General features: G+C 38.5%; 1 protein-coding gene across 1 annotated transcript in view; it reads right to left on the bottom strand.

Moving 5' to 3' along the window:
- Positions 1-14,937, bottom strand: part of PRIM2 (DNA primase subunit 2) — a gene marked incomplete at both ends in the record, with an annotated part of 291,802 nt that overhangs the window by 13,615 nt on the left and 263,250 nt on the right. Inside the window, one exon of the mRNA XM_080700663.1 lies at positions 2,854-2,922. Coding sequence (XP_080556789.1) covers positions 2,854-2,922 — 69 coding nt within the window. The remainder of the gene's footprint in view (positions 1-2,853; positions 2,923-14,937) is intronic.

Raw genomic sequence — 14,937 nt, 5'->3', positions numbered from 1 at the left:
GGACGGCAGAAACCTGACAATATAAACAGGTTCTATTTTTAAATTAAATTAGAAAAATAATAAATGAGGGGAGATACATCTAAAAATCTATAATGAGAAACCTAGTGAATACAAACAGCCTTTTTATTTCATTGATTTATATGCAGTTTAGATTAGACTACTACTGTGTAAGAGAGAATTCAGATACATATCTTTTCAATATCTTCATTAATCCAAAGCAAGTTTTAAAAATTGGCAATAGTAGCAATAGTTTTGTAAGGCTAGTAAAGATACTACAAAGGCATATTTAAAGACTAAAAAAATTACTCCATTCTCTTTGGAGAGTGTCATAAACTCAAATTCAATGTTTACTTCTAATTTTCATATATTTTTTAAGAGCCAAAGAGATTGGATAACAGATCTCAACTTGTGAAAATTCTGAGGCTTCTAAATGAGAAGGATCCACCAAAGATCGAGAACTGATATGAAATTAAAACTCTTGGGCAGTCCTTGAGGATGTGAGTCATGCTGGACAGATTCTGAAAACCCCAAACATGGCTGACCTGGTGGGACTCCTGATGAAACTAAAGAGATTTTGTTGTTGCTTACTACTTTTTGACATCGAATCCTCTAAATTTTGTAGGAACAAATTGTTTTTAAATAAAGATAGTATTTTCCAGAGTTAGATATAGAAGCATGAAAGTTAGACCCATAGCAAGATGAGGCTACAGTTGAAGATTTGTCATTAACTACTTGGTAGGTTGGGCAAGTCAACCTACCATGGTAGATTGGGCCAGGTTTTTAGTACATAAACCATGAAGGTTGGATCAGATGACTTAGAAAAATCCCTCCATATTGACTATTTTATGCTTCTGGACAGGAAAATGCTAACCACCTCAGCAGTCATCACAAATCCAGCACCAGATACCTTGGGACAGCACAGTCCTGGTTGGGCTCCCAAGCTTTAGATGACTTAGATGGCCTGGGTTCAAGTCAAGTTCAGCCCTATAAGCGGCATGACTTTAGACAGGTTGCTCAGCTTCTGTAAGCTTCATTACTAAAAGGGGTTAACTACAATGTGGAACAAAGGAGCTAATGTGTTCAAAGAACTCAGTGCTGTGCCTGGTATGGCATTAAAGGTTCTATGGATGTATGGATGTTGGCTGGTATTATTGTTGTTGTTGTTGTTAGTATTACATGTGATATTTTTCCCTTTTTTTTTTTTTGCGGATTTGGGGATGGAACCCAGGGGCATTTGACCTCCAAGCTACACACCCTGCCCTATTTTTTATTCTTTATTTTGAAACAGGATCTCACTAAGTTGCAGAGGGCCTCACTAAGTAGCTGAGGTTGTCCACAAACCACAATCCTCTGGTCTCAGCTTCCCATGAACTCTTTAATAAAGTGGGAAGTTCTGCAATTATTTGCACCATAATAAAAATTTATTTTGTGATGACTTAAAAGAAAACATGAAAATTATAAAACTTAGCAAATATTGTAGTTGATAATAAATTCAAGAAATCTATCTTTTGGGAATGGGTCATGGATCCCTCTGAAACCTGGTTGATACTAGACACTCAATAATACTGCACATAAACACTCAGAGACAAAATGCTTCAGGAGGTAAATGGACCTCCACAATCATTCTCTTTTTTTTAGGTAATGGGGCTGGAACCCAGGGGCGCTCTACCTCCAAGCATCACGCCAGCCCTATTTTTTTATTCTTTATTTTGAAGCAGGGTCTCACTGAGTTGCACAGGGATTCATTAAGTAGCTGAGGCTGTCTATGAACTGTGCTGATCCTCCTGACTCAGCCTCCCAAACACTGAGATTACAAGTGTGCACCACCAGGCCCGGCTTCCACATCTATTCTTGATGCTGCTCCAGGTTAGGGATCCATGTTCAAGATTAGTGGTAGAGAACTGAGGACCAGCAGGCTAAATTTTCCCTACAGGTGTATTTTGTTTGCTTACATAGAACTTTACAAGTTTTCTATGTGAATCTGTCTAACAGGGCATAAATTCTTGAGCATATCATCGTTTCTACCACACTCTCTGTTTCTAATCTCAGCCAGCTTCAGTTTTCTGGCCTATCTGCCTGATCTTTGTAGGCCTCTGAGTTTGCAACTGGCTTTCCACATTTCCCACCTTTCTCTGTGACAGATTGAGTTGCTCAGCACTCACTCACTACAATGACCTGGCAGGCCTTTTGGAACTAAGGAGGCTGGCAAGATAAAAACCAAACACATTTCTCTAAGTCCCTGGCAGTTAGAGGTTTATATGCAAGGTAGGTTCTGCGATGTGGATAAATGAGACTCAGGAGGTAGCTGAGTAACAGGGGGTAGCAGCCACGAATAGAGGGATCAGGTTTTCAACACAAAACGTAGGAAAAGCCTTTGGTTCTTCTGGGCAGCTGTAGCAAAGCATCTAGGTCTACTCTAGTACAGGAGTGGCAAACTCAGGCCTGCGGGTCAAATCTGGTCTACCGCCTAATGAATGAATGAGATGGAGTTTTAGGTCAGTTCATTATGGCTACGTTTACACTGCAATGGCAGAGCTGAGCAGTTGTGATGGAGAGGATATGGACAATAAAACCTAAATTTTTACAACTGTCTCTGTATAGAAAAAATCACCAACCCTTGGTCAACCCTAGGTATTCAGTGGTGGGTAGCTTCTCCTAGTTACATATTTCTGGTGCTGTTGCATCCAAACTTAGCTTTCTGGTCCTTTTATAATTTACTTAATACTCTGCCATAAATCTCTTTCTGCTAAAAATAGCAAGAATGGTTCCCATTGCTGCCCCTGAAAATTGTGAATGAAGCACAAAGTAACAAAGGACAAAGAATTGGGTTATAAAGTTTAAGGTTTTACTTACATTATGTATCGTCTCGAAGTACTTTTGACAGGCTACCTGGTAATGTGTCCCCTTTACTAAATCCAAAATCTACAATGAGGAAAAAGAGAAAGAAAAAGCAGAGATTTAGTTTCTTCTAAACCACGGTAGCTCAAAGTCGTTGGCCTCTCCGTAATCTTCATTCTGGACAGGAAATGTAATAAATCATGTAGCATGATGTACGTTTGCAGCCCAGACACTGTGATAATTTTGACATTATATAGTGGCGATTTAGGTCAGCATTAAAACACAGATGATAAGCGATAGTAAGTGATCTTTCTCACCTACCAACTGTAAATTTTAATAACTTTACCTTGAGAACGAGATGAAAATAGATCCTGCTATTACAACTTTGGCAGTTATTGTCAGAATATCATACTGTAACATCTCTTCCAAAATTTGTAGATGTAAATCTAGTAATCTAATGGTTGGTGCATGAAGCAATCACATATACTATTTAGATATTTATTTTCCATATTACTTGTTTATACAGATACAGCTTAAATTACTGCGGTGTACCCACCAGGAAAATTCAACATAAACCCTTTGGACGAGTATCTGTGGAGAGGGAATGCATTTACCTTCAATCAGATTTGTCCTTTTTGAAATGAAGTTATTTCTAGTAACGCTCAGCAGAATGTGAGAGTGAATAGTCTATTCTGAACACCTATTAGGAACATCATCCTATCTTTTGTAAATACAATTTGCTTTCCAATTCTACTTTATGTAATCTCTTCAGAGTGGTGCAAACTCCCATCCTTATCAGCAGAATGCAATGCCAGCGGAAATTTGTAAAGTTGCATTGCCCCCTCCTCCCTCTGCTCCCAAAAATATAAAATGTATATTTGGCCTAGTTATCAAACACAGTAAAATGCTGGAATTAAGAGATAACTTCAAATGAACGGAAACATAATTGTGAAGAAATGTTAATTTCCATCCCCTTCCAAAAAGGCTGACTTTCCTGTCACAAAAGAGAATGAACACGAAGCCTCAAACTCCTGCAATCCTCATTATTGAATATAACTTTACATCTTTTGACAGAAACACAAGAAAATTACAATTGTGGAAGAAGCATGATGCAAAACTGACAAGATTGTGCTTAAAAGGTTGCTTTTCTCTGATTGTATTGTAGATTACAGTTCTGGATTTCATAAGAGGCCCATGTAAATGCCAACCAACCACAGAACCCAGGATCCTGTCTGGCAGAGGCGGCGCCATTCCTGCTGTATGACAGGGTCGCAGCTGGGAAGAGAATTCCGCAGGGTTGGAAGACTGGCAAAACTGAAGCCATTACCCCTCTTTATTTTAGTAATAATAATGATATTATTAATGAAATTAGAAAATTGCTTTGAATGGGGATTGCTGTTTGTAATAATGAAAAAATTGATGTGAATATGACTGGAAAATGCCCTAAGATTTGTGCTGGGAATTAGCACTAAGAAGAATATGACCATGGGAAAACTTTCAAGAAACTACATAGAAAAGAGCTCTTTGATCCTCTGCTTACACTACCTGACTCACTTAAGGTTTTAGCTATGAAAGGAAAAGTTAAGTTTAAGCAAATTGTATCTACTTTGCAAGGCCCTCCTTCTGTTGCTTATAAGTTAGGGGGTCGACTGTGGTATCCCCCTTGGGGGCTAGCACTAATCAGAACACTTTTCCACCTCCAACCAGTCTTCCACTTTCCTATACAGGAGTGTATGATGAATGGAAAACACAGAGTTAATATTACTGGAAAATGGCTTGACCTTGCCATTCTTGCAGAGGTTGGTGCCTGCTCACAAAAGCACAAAGGAATTCTTTTACTAAACAATTTAATAGGTATTATAGAAAATTAGGTGAGAATACTGTATGATAGAGAAATAGAGTAAGTTCAGTGAGGGTTTGGTGGTTGGGTCAAAATAAGTTAATAGAATACCTACTGTTCAAAATAGCAGATAAAATTAGCAGTTAATTTTAGGAGTAGAGACAGTAAGTTTAACACTTAGTAGTTAAGATAGAGGCTAGGATAAGTTCAGTTAAAGTTTGTTATGTGTGATGTAGAGTATTAGTAAGTTCTGAAGGTCATCTCATTACAAAATAAAAAAAACAGGTAGCTTCAAGGTGTGCTACGTCGAATTCAGAGTAACAAAAAAAAACTAAATGAAAAAACAATGTATGTATAATGTGGTTTTGAAAAACTAAATGTAAAACAAAATATGTATGATGTGGCTTGCTGTAATTTGTCAGATTTGTATATAAATAAAGTATATCCTAGGGCATAGGCAGAGATGCCTTCCCTCTGCTACTAAGGACAGTGTCTCTCATTCTTCAATTTCACTGACCCCACATCTCCTTCAAGACCCCTGGAGTGGCCGAGGCTGGACCCCGGCACCTGTCTACCTATTTGACCTATTACTTTTTGACTTATTAGAGCAAAAATGAAAAAATAACAATTTTAAGTGACTGATAGCAAAGTTAAAAAATGATGTCACAAAGTTTTCTAAGCAAAGTTAACACTTTGAGGATTTTTCACATAGAGATTCAGACTGTGTTGAGATGAATTTGTGCATAATTACTGGACAATATCCACAATAGATATGTTAATACCTGTGAATTATAGTTTTGAAAATCTGAAGGCTGTAAACATAAATTTAAGATTTAAATGATGCCCCAAATTACATGAAGAGAAAATAATCATAGAAATAAAGCTCAACCAGGTGATATACAAATTCCTTTTTATGCAAAAATAAACAATAATTCCACATTTTATTCTAGGCATATAAATTTTTTATTCTCTGTATATAAAATAGAAACAATACATTTAAATATCTTCCTTATAAAGTAAATATGTAACATTACATACATATAAGGTAATATATATGTTTGGGAAATGGTAAATATGAGGACATATTAAAATCATTAACACAAATATTTAAAGGTAATATACATGTATGCTAAAGTTATTAAGAAAAACTGATATGTAAACTATAGAATGTGAGAAAAGTAGACTTACTGAAAAATTTAAATTCTTTCGAAAAGTTCAATTCAGATTAAGTATGCAACAATTCTGTCACTACTCTGACCTATTTCTGGAGAAGGCTCTCTTTTCACAATTTCCTATTTGCCCCTCCCTCCCTCCCTCCCTCCCTCCCTCCCTCCCTCCCTCCCTCCCTCCCTCCCTCCCAGAGCTGTTCTAGCTCCTTTGAGTTATACCCAGAGCCCTTTCTATTATGAAGCATGGTCTCACCAAGTTGTTAGACTGGCCTTGAATCTACATCCTCCTGTTACGGCCTCCCAGGATGTGCCACCACATCTGGTTTTGCTTTATCTTTCTATTAAAATTTTTATTTGAAATTTGCTTGCATAGCCACATTTACTAATCACGTGATGGCCTTATTTGAGGCGGATGAAAGATTATGTACTTATTTAAAGGTGTGAACAGAAAAAAAGATACAGTTTTGCTTCCACTGACAAGAAAAACTATTCAAAGACATAAACAGCTGGCCGTGGTGGTGCATGCTTGTAATCTCCGCGCTTGGGAGGCAGAGACAGGAGGATAGCGCAGGTTTGAAGCCAGCCCCGCGCGCTGGTTTAGGAGACCCTGTTTCCAAATAAAAATGTAAAAATAGGTCTGGGAGTGTAGCCCGGAGGTAGAAGGGCTTCCAGGAACCCCAGTACCACCAAAAAACAAAAAACAAACAAAAAAAGATAGATAAACAAAATTAGGTGTAAGGCAATGAAACAGGAAGCAAAAACCAGGGAGGACAGAAGAAACAAGAAACAAAGAGCGAAGCAATGAGAAACCCAAAAGAAAGACTGCTTGGAGGCAAGAGGTGTATTAGTAGGTATTATCATATTCATTTCAAGTATGAAGATGTTACCCTCCTCTCAACATAAGGGTGTCTTATCTCATGAGGGACAGAGTAAATTGAAAAAAGAATTAAAAAGTCACGTGCAACCTAATGATCTTGCTGTCCTTAAAAGGAATATTATATTAATTTTAAAATTAAACAATGTGGGCCAAAACTAAAAAATCCAAATAATAAGAATACATACTTTCAGATTATGATCTATATTACAGAGATATAGAAAAATAAAGGAAGAAAGAGAAGTTCTTATGGACCAATGAATAGCACTTTACTTTTTCTTTTTCTTTTTTACTCGTGGTACTAAGGATGAAACCCAGGGACATTCTACCTCTGAGCTACATCCCCAACACCATGTTTTACTCTTTATTTGGAAACAGGGTCTCACTGAGTTGCAAAAGGCCTCACCAAACAGCTGAGGCTGTCTGTGAACCGTAATCCTCCTGTTTCTACCTCCCAAATTCTGGGATTACTCACGTGTGCCACCATGCCTGGCCTCTCTGAGTAAAATGGGAAGACACTGCAGTAACTCTGAGCACAGAGTAAAGTGAACTGACTTATATTTTAATTGTTTTTTTCTCCCTGTTTCAGGGGAACAGAGTAGAGAGGGCAGGGTAGACCAGAGCTTATTACAGGAATCCAGGGACTGGCTGATGGACCTTGGGCCAGGGTGCTAACAGCAGTGGTCAGAGTTAAAGACAGAAGCATTTCCTATTAATACCTGTAATGTTTCTGAAAAACAGATGTCACCCTCCCTCAATGATTTCCTTTATTCATTTATATATTTACTTATTTTGGTACTGGGGATTGAACCCAGGGCCATTCAACCTCTGCGCTACACCCCCGGCTCTCTTTTATTTTTTAATTTTGAAACAGGGTCTCACTAGTTGCCAAGGCTGGCTTCTAACCTGTGATTCTCCTATTCCAGCCTCTCACATTTCCTAGTTTTAAAACTCAGTTTGTCTAATGTATTGGCATTTGCCTATCATATAAAACAAATGTACAACACCAAAAATACCGCTTTCTGGTCACTAAGCAGTGTGACCGGTGGAGTGCTTTTTGTGCGGTAATGTGAGCAGGACACCTAAGCCTCTTAATGTCATCGCAGACATATACCTACTTTGCTGACATCCACGTTTTCACAAGTGATTCTGATGTTCTATCTTTTGTATATGGAATGCAACTTGATATTTTTTGTACCTCATTTTGTTGATTTTCCTGATATGAACATCACTGGTAAGTGCTATGTTAAGATATTCTGCAGGTATCTATTTTGCGTAGGGCATTAGTGCAACTTGCTAATGGGCTGGTATGAACATCACTGGTAAGTGCTATGTTAAGATATTCTGCAGGTATCTATTTTGCGGAGGGCATTAGTGCAACTTGCTAATGGGCTGGATGACTCCAGAGCAAGAAATACAAAGCTAAAAACTGGGAAGGAAAGGAAAATTAAAGTATGAGCAAGATACTTAACATTCAGTTTGTAATAAAGAGGCAAAATTAGAATCGCGGCCAATAGCAAAATCGTAGAAGGATAGATGCCCGAGAGCATCAGTGGACTAGAGTTCGGGGTCGGAATCTAAGTGCTTTAAAAGACAAAGTCCTGTGCAGGAGGGTGGAGTCAGCTAATGTATGTTTTGGAGCTTTCTCCAGCACGGCTTCTGAAGACCCACACCTGCAGCAAGAAATCACTTCCTCTATCAGTCCATTTTTCGTCGCTGTAACACAGTACTGGGTGCTTTACATATTTTTAACAAGACGTTTATTAGCTCACAGTTTGGGAGACTGAAAGTCCAAGATTAGGCGGTCATCTGTTTGGTCTCTGGCAGGGAAACAGCCACCCAGCCAAACAGGAAGCTATACTGATTCAGGAGCCAGGCGGGCCCTCTGCAGCAGCCCACTCTACTGAGAAGTGACCAGGAACTTATGGGCATCATGTCAATCCCTTCTGAGGCTGGGTCTACTTACCTTCCACTGAGCCTCACCTCTTAAAAGTTCTACGACCTTTCAACATCACCCTAAGGTCCAGTGCATGAAACTTCCAGCGCATCAAACTGTGGAGGACTCACTCAAACCATCTCCAAAACATAATCTTCCCAACACTGGTAAGCAAGGGTTGGCTTAGAGTGGGGGTCAGAAATAAAATGGGTCAAGGAGGAGATAAAAGGAAAAAGGAAAAAGAAAACAAACCAAGTGGGAGAGAAATGTGGAATGCCAAAGAACGAGGTAAGTGAAGAGGAGCCCACGGTGTGCTATTTATGTGGCTTGTAGACATCAAAGTGCAACTTGTAGCTCACGAAGGTGTTTTGCTGAGCAACAACACCACCACTCCAGTTTCCACACTCCATTTCAAAAGGACCAAAGCACAACACAGTTTCCTCTTGCAAACAACATTTATTCCAAAGAGCAGTTCTCTAAAGGTCAGAGGGAACTAAATTGAGGGCCAACTTTAATGTCTGCGCTAGAATGTTCCTAATTCTGCTTTAGAAAAAACATAATCAACCAGCCCTAACAATCATAAAACATACTTATTTGAAAACAGAATTATTAAAGAAGAAATTTCTATGAAGATCTAAGAATATCGCTCAAATGGCAGTATGCCTTTTAGTTTTTAATGCCAGTATTTCCAGACTAAAATATAAAATGTCAAGTGTAACAATCCATTTATTATTCCAATCTAGTTCATTAGTAATCAAAAGGCTAAGAAAAAATGAGCAATGACATCAAGCTACTATATTTAGATATTTCTATAAGTTAACCAAAGTCTACCAAGAATATTAGATTTTTTAAAAACAATGTAATTCTCACCACAAAAATGTTCATATATTTGTATTTGCTCAGTTTGGTTAAAGCATTAATTATGCTTCATCTACTATTTCATCTTCCAGGTAAGTTATTTATTTATTTTTCCCATAAGAGAATTCTGTAAGAGAGAGTATGTAACCAATATATCTTTGCAGTTGAACAAAGAACATATAAAAAAAATTACTGTTCTGATTTCACTGGCTATGAGCTGGGCACATTCATCTTTATACAACAGAAGTAAATAGCAGCACACATACCATTTTATAACCCTGAGCCACACTTCCTTCCTTCTAATAATATTCTTTTGCCTTTTGCCTCAGTTGTCCGTGGAGTTCACACGATCGCCTGGCAGCAGCACGGCTCCACTGCCCAGCCCTGGCGAGGGTGAGAAGGGCACGCACAGTGAGGTACGCTCAACTCGCAAATTAGACATGCAGCTAATCTGTCTCTAATTCAAGGTCACATTCTGCTTTATGTAGAAGGGATAACAACTGTGCTTTTCCCTCCAAGCCCAACCTTTCAAAACTAGATCATACTGATATTTTCCCACTTCATTTGAAACCTTTCTTTACTTCAAAGGTGAGAGGAAAATGTGGTAAAGACGCCGAGTCTTCTAGGCGCGTGAACGTATCACTGTGCTCCTGTGTCTCACATCACCAGCCTGGCCTGGCTCCTCTGCCTCACAGCTCCGCGGTGCCCTTCACTGAACCGGCAGATGGGGCCAAGCTTCCCTCTCTTGAAGACACACTTTTGTTAGCTCAGAACATTATATGTCAAGCATTTTCCTGACTCTCTCCTTAGTCTATAAACATAGCTATCTGACTAAGTAGATTCTAACTTCGAATTTCTTTAAATCCTACATTTTCCTCTTCAGTGCTCAAGCCCCCAGCATTTTCTTTTTACTGCAAAACTTCTTGAGTTAGCCTTTCTTCACTCAAAACAGCTTCCACACCACCACCAGAGTAACATTCCTAAAGGCCAAATCTAATCCTGGCACTGCTGGCTCCCAGCCGTGGATGGCACACACTGCTCATCACCATTCGAAGGCTGTCTCGCCGGCGCCCCTCTCTCCTGGCTCCCCTCCTACCCCATCTGGCCACCACTGCCGTCCTGACACTCGCATCAGCTTTATCCACAATGTGTTGTTTGGAATTTTAACTCACAAAATCCTACTGCTATCTCCTAAGAGAGCCTCTTGTTTAATACAATGTTTGATTTGGATTAATCTAATTTTAATCTAAATTTCTTTATGGCAAGTCTTATAAGGATGGTGTTTAAATAAAATAAAATTCCTAATTTTTGGTACTAGAGATTGAATCCATGGGCCTTCTACTTCCAATCTATATCCCCAGCCCTTTTTATTTTGAAACAGGGTTTCACTAAGTTGCTGAGGCTGGCCTTGAACTTGTCCTCCCATCTCAGCCTCCTAAGTACTGGGACTGCATGCATGCACCATTCCACCCGGCTTAGAACTCAATTTTCACAGGCCTCCCAGAACTAGAGTTCCCTCCATCCACATCTTGACTTTGAACTATCAGGCTTGCCTTCTGCAAGCTTTGCTCTCCTCCCTTATCCTGCTGGGCTGTCATCACACTTACTGGTTTCTTTCTCCTCTGCTGGGTACCAGCCCCAGGAAAGCAGGAATGCATTAGTAACTAGAACATGGTCACCACCCAGTTACGATTTGTCAGTGTCAAATGAATATTGTCTTTTTGCATTATGCGCCTTACTTCCTGCCACTGGAAAAACTCCTACTCAATTTCAAACCCAATTCAAATATTAAAAAAGGGACTCCATGATAATAAGGGCAGAGACTAGTGGAACAGTGGAAGGAGATCAGGGGAAAGGAGCCTTGAGAATGGAAACAGATCAAATGTTATGTTCTTATGTAAAGGTACCACTAACCACCTTACTAGCATGTATGGGGAGGGAGGAGTGGGGAAGGGTGTGGCGCACAGGAGGAACCACATCAGGAGATGCTGTGTGTACACGGATGATTGCTTTGGATTTCACTATCATGTTCAATTACAGTGCATAATAAAATTCTAAAAAATTGCTTAGGGATACATTTTTCTTCCAGTTTTGGGCATGGAACCCAGGGGTATTCTACCTCTGAGCCACACCCCTAGCCCTATTTTTTATTCTTTATTTTGAAACAGGGTCTCACTGAGTTGCAAAGGGCCTCACTAAGTAGCTGAGGTTGTCTGCGAACCACAATCCTCCTGTCTTGCCTCTCCATGAGGCCTGGCTGAGATACATTTAACAAACAAAATGTGCACATGTATTCTCTTAGAACTAAGATAAATTGATGAAACTAAATTAAGAGCAACATATATGTATCCATTTATCTATGACTCCCTACATGAAGGGTTCTCTCCCTTCAGATCCTTCAACACATCTTTCCCCTGATTCTTTAGCACTTCAAATACGTTTTTATTAAAGCACTTATCATACTTCGGAATAGTTAAATAGGTACCCCCAAAAAGAATTCTTGTGGAGCAATTAAAACTGCTACCCAAGGAACTAAATACTTCAGTTTAGAGCAGTAGCAATGTTTTAGGTAAAGAGTTCCAGGAACATCAGTAACCAAGTGAGATGGAATGGGAGGAGTGGGAAGAGGAGGTGGAAAAGAGGAAGGACAAATGAGAATATACATGAACAAACCTTCATGGAGACAAAGAAAACAGTGTTGCCAAACCTCTGTTCCACAGTTCATTTTTTATTATTGTGCTGTGTTCATTATATTTTTGGCCAGATAAAAAGTAATCCAGATCATATCTTACGATATTTATAAAATGGTAAAAAATTATACTGACTTAATAATTATTTTCAAACATCTTATAAAAAGTAATGTATCAGATCTGCTAGACAAGCTTTTAGAAATAGAAGCTAGCCATTCTCTATAATTGATATGCACCAATGAATAAATTTTAAAAAGAAGTCATAATGTAGAGAAAGAAGCTTTATCTAACAAAAAGCACATTGTAAACTGATGGTAAATACTACCTGGAAGTCTGAAAAATGGTTTAAATCTAAGCAGATTAAGAATCTGAATTATTTATGAAATATTTCCTAAATATAATTTTTTTTTGTGGTACTTGGGTTCCTGGAAACCCTTCCACCACCGGGTTACACTCCCAGACCTATTTTTATTTGGAAACAGGGTCTCTTAAGCCAGTGAGGCTGGCTTCGAACCAGCACAATCCTCCTGTTTCCGCCTCCCAAGCGTGGGGATTACAAGTGTATGCCACCACACCTGGCTCTCCTAAATATAACTTTAAGAAACAAAGTTACTTCATTTTTCAGGTACTTCAGCTTCACCAAAGGTGGGCAAGGGGAGTTCTCTGGGACTATATTCTATAAAACTGATCAAGAAAAAGAACAAAGTTTAAGAGAATAGTTTTATGACTATAGGTAGACAAGTTGGATTTTATATATGCGTCCTATAATAAATGACATCACATACAACAGAATGAAATTCCTGTCAACATCAGTAATTTCTCATGTAATAAATAAGGAACTATGAAAAAATGCATGCCTACAGGGTATTAAATTTAAAAAAAATAAATTTCCATTTAAGCAATTGAATCACTAAGTTCTAATTAAAACTGGCATGTTGACTTTCAAAATTAATTTTCTTTGAACTATTTTGAACAATATAATTTTAAAATAACGATTTACCTACAGTCTGTAAAATGAGAAAGAAATACATAAAAATCAAGTTAGATGTTTAGTGACTTCTACAATAAAGCCTAAAATACAATATTGGCCTGCTGATATCAAGCCTAATGCTCAACTCCATCTTTTCATTAATGCAGTTCTGAGATTTACCAAGAACAATGTACATATTTATATTTACACTAAAACACTAAGGAAGGAAAAACTAAGTGAAGCAACCAAAGTACTATTCTCATAAGTCAGAAGAGGTGCTACTGGACATGAAAGAGACACATAGGCTGGTCTTAAACGCAGGTGCTAGTCATACCGTAATGGTTAGGCTCTCACCATCCACTGACAACACTCCTCACCTAAGCAAACCATGGGTGCTTTTAGCTAGTTAAGATATACATGCACACTGATAAGAATTTGTAAAGATTTATCTTTGCCACAAAATCTTTTTAACATAGAGTTACTTTTAAGTCTTCCAAACTGTCACTCTTGAAGGAATACCTTCATTGAAAGGCATTTACCAGTTTTAGATTTAATATGGTCACTAACTTCCTTAGAATTTTTGCACTATGAAAAACAGCAAGTATAAAAAGCCAGGTGCAATGGTATATGCCTATAATCTTGACTACTGGAAATTTTGAGGCAGGAAGATGACAAGTTCAAGGCCAACCAGGGCAACTTAGCGAGACTCTTTCAAATAAGCAAAAGGGCTGGGGATGTGGCTCAGTGGTAGAGTGCTTGCCTAGCATGTGCAAGACTGTGAGGCAGATTCCTATTCCTACAAAAACCAAGAAAGTATAAAAAGCATAACTTTGTTCAGATTTTGTGGTTTTAATATCACTGAGTTTCTTGGAAGCATCAATTAGAATTAGATTTACTTTTAAAATAATTATTAATGGTTATAGCTGAGTAAAAACTCTAGAACACACTATGTGTGTGTGTGTGTGTGTGTGTGTGTGTGTGTGTGTGTGTGTGTGTGTTGGTGGTACTGGGGGTGGAACCTAGGGGCTTTTATACCTCTGGTCTATACTCTCAGACCTATTTTATTCTTTATTTGGAAACAGAGTCTCACTAAGTTGCTGAGAGCCTCACTGAGTAGCTGAGGCTGGCTTTGAACCTGTGTGATCCTCCTGTCTCAGCCTCCCAAGCACTGGGATCACAAGCATGTGCCACCATGCCTGGCATACAACTTCCTACATTTAAAAACCCATTATTATGAAAACTTAAAAAGACAGTTTCAAAACCATTATAAGAAACACATTTGTAAATAATATGCCATTTTAATCAACAAACTTGAAAAAATAAATAGCCTTATTTATTTTCACTTATGGGTCAACATGTAACAAGTAAGTATTGCTTGTAACAAGTCAAACCCAACTGTATATGGGGCCAAACAGTAAAGTACAATATGGGAACATAACTTACTTATTCTAATACTCAACAGTCTCAAGTGCTCATTAGTCACAGATTAACTTGGGCAGTGCTTCTCTGATAACATAACATACAACCCATCTTTCTTTTAAATGTTCTATGGCTACAATTAAAAAGGAAGCAGATGGTCGGGCTTGGTGGTGCAGCTTGTAATCCCCGTGCTTGGGAGGCAGAGACAGGAGGATTGTGCAGGTTCAAAGCCAGCCGTGCTGGCTTAAGAGACCCTGTTTCCAAATAAAAAATATAAAAATAGGTCTGGGAGTGTAGCCCGGAGGTGGAAGGGTTCCATACCCAGTACCACCAAAAAAAAAAA

This window comes from Muscardinus avellanarius, assembly GCF_963383645.1.
Source record: "Muscardinus avellanarius genome assembly, chromosome: 8".
Classification (NCBI taxonomy): Eukaryota; Metazoa; Chordata; class Mammalia; order Rodentia; family Gliridae; genus Muscardinus; species Muscardinus avellanarius.
The sequence above is the reverse complement of the archived record's forward strand: the minus strand, read 5'-3'. Positions and strand labels throughout refer to the sequence as shown.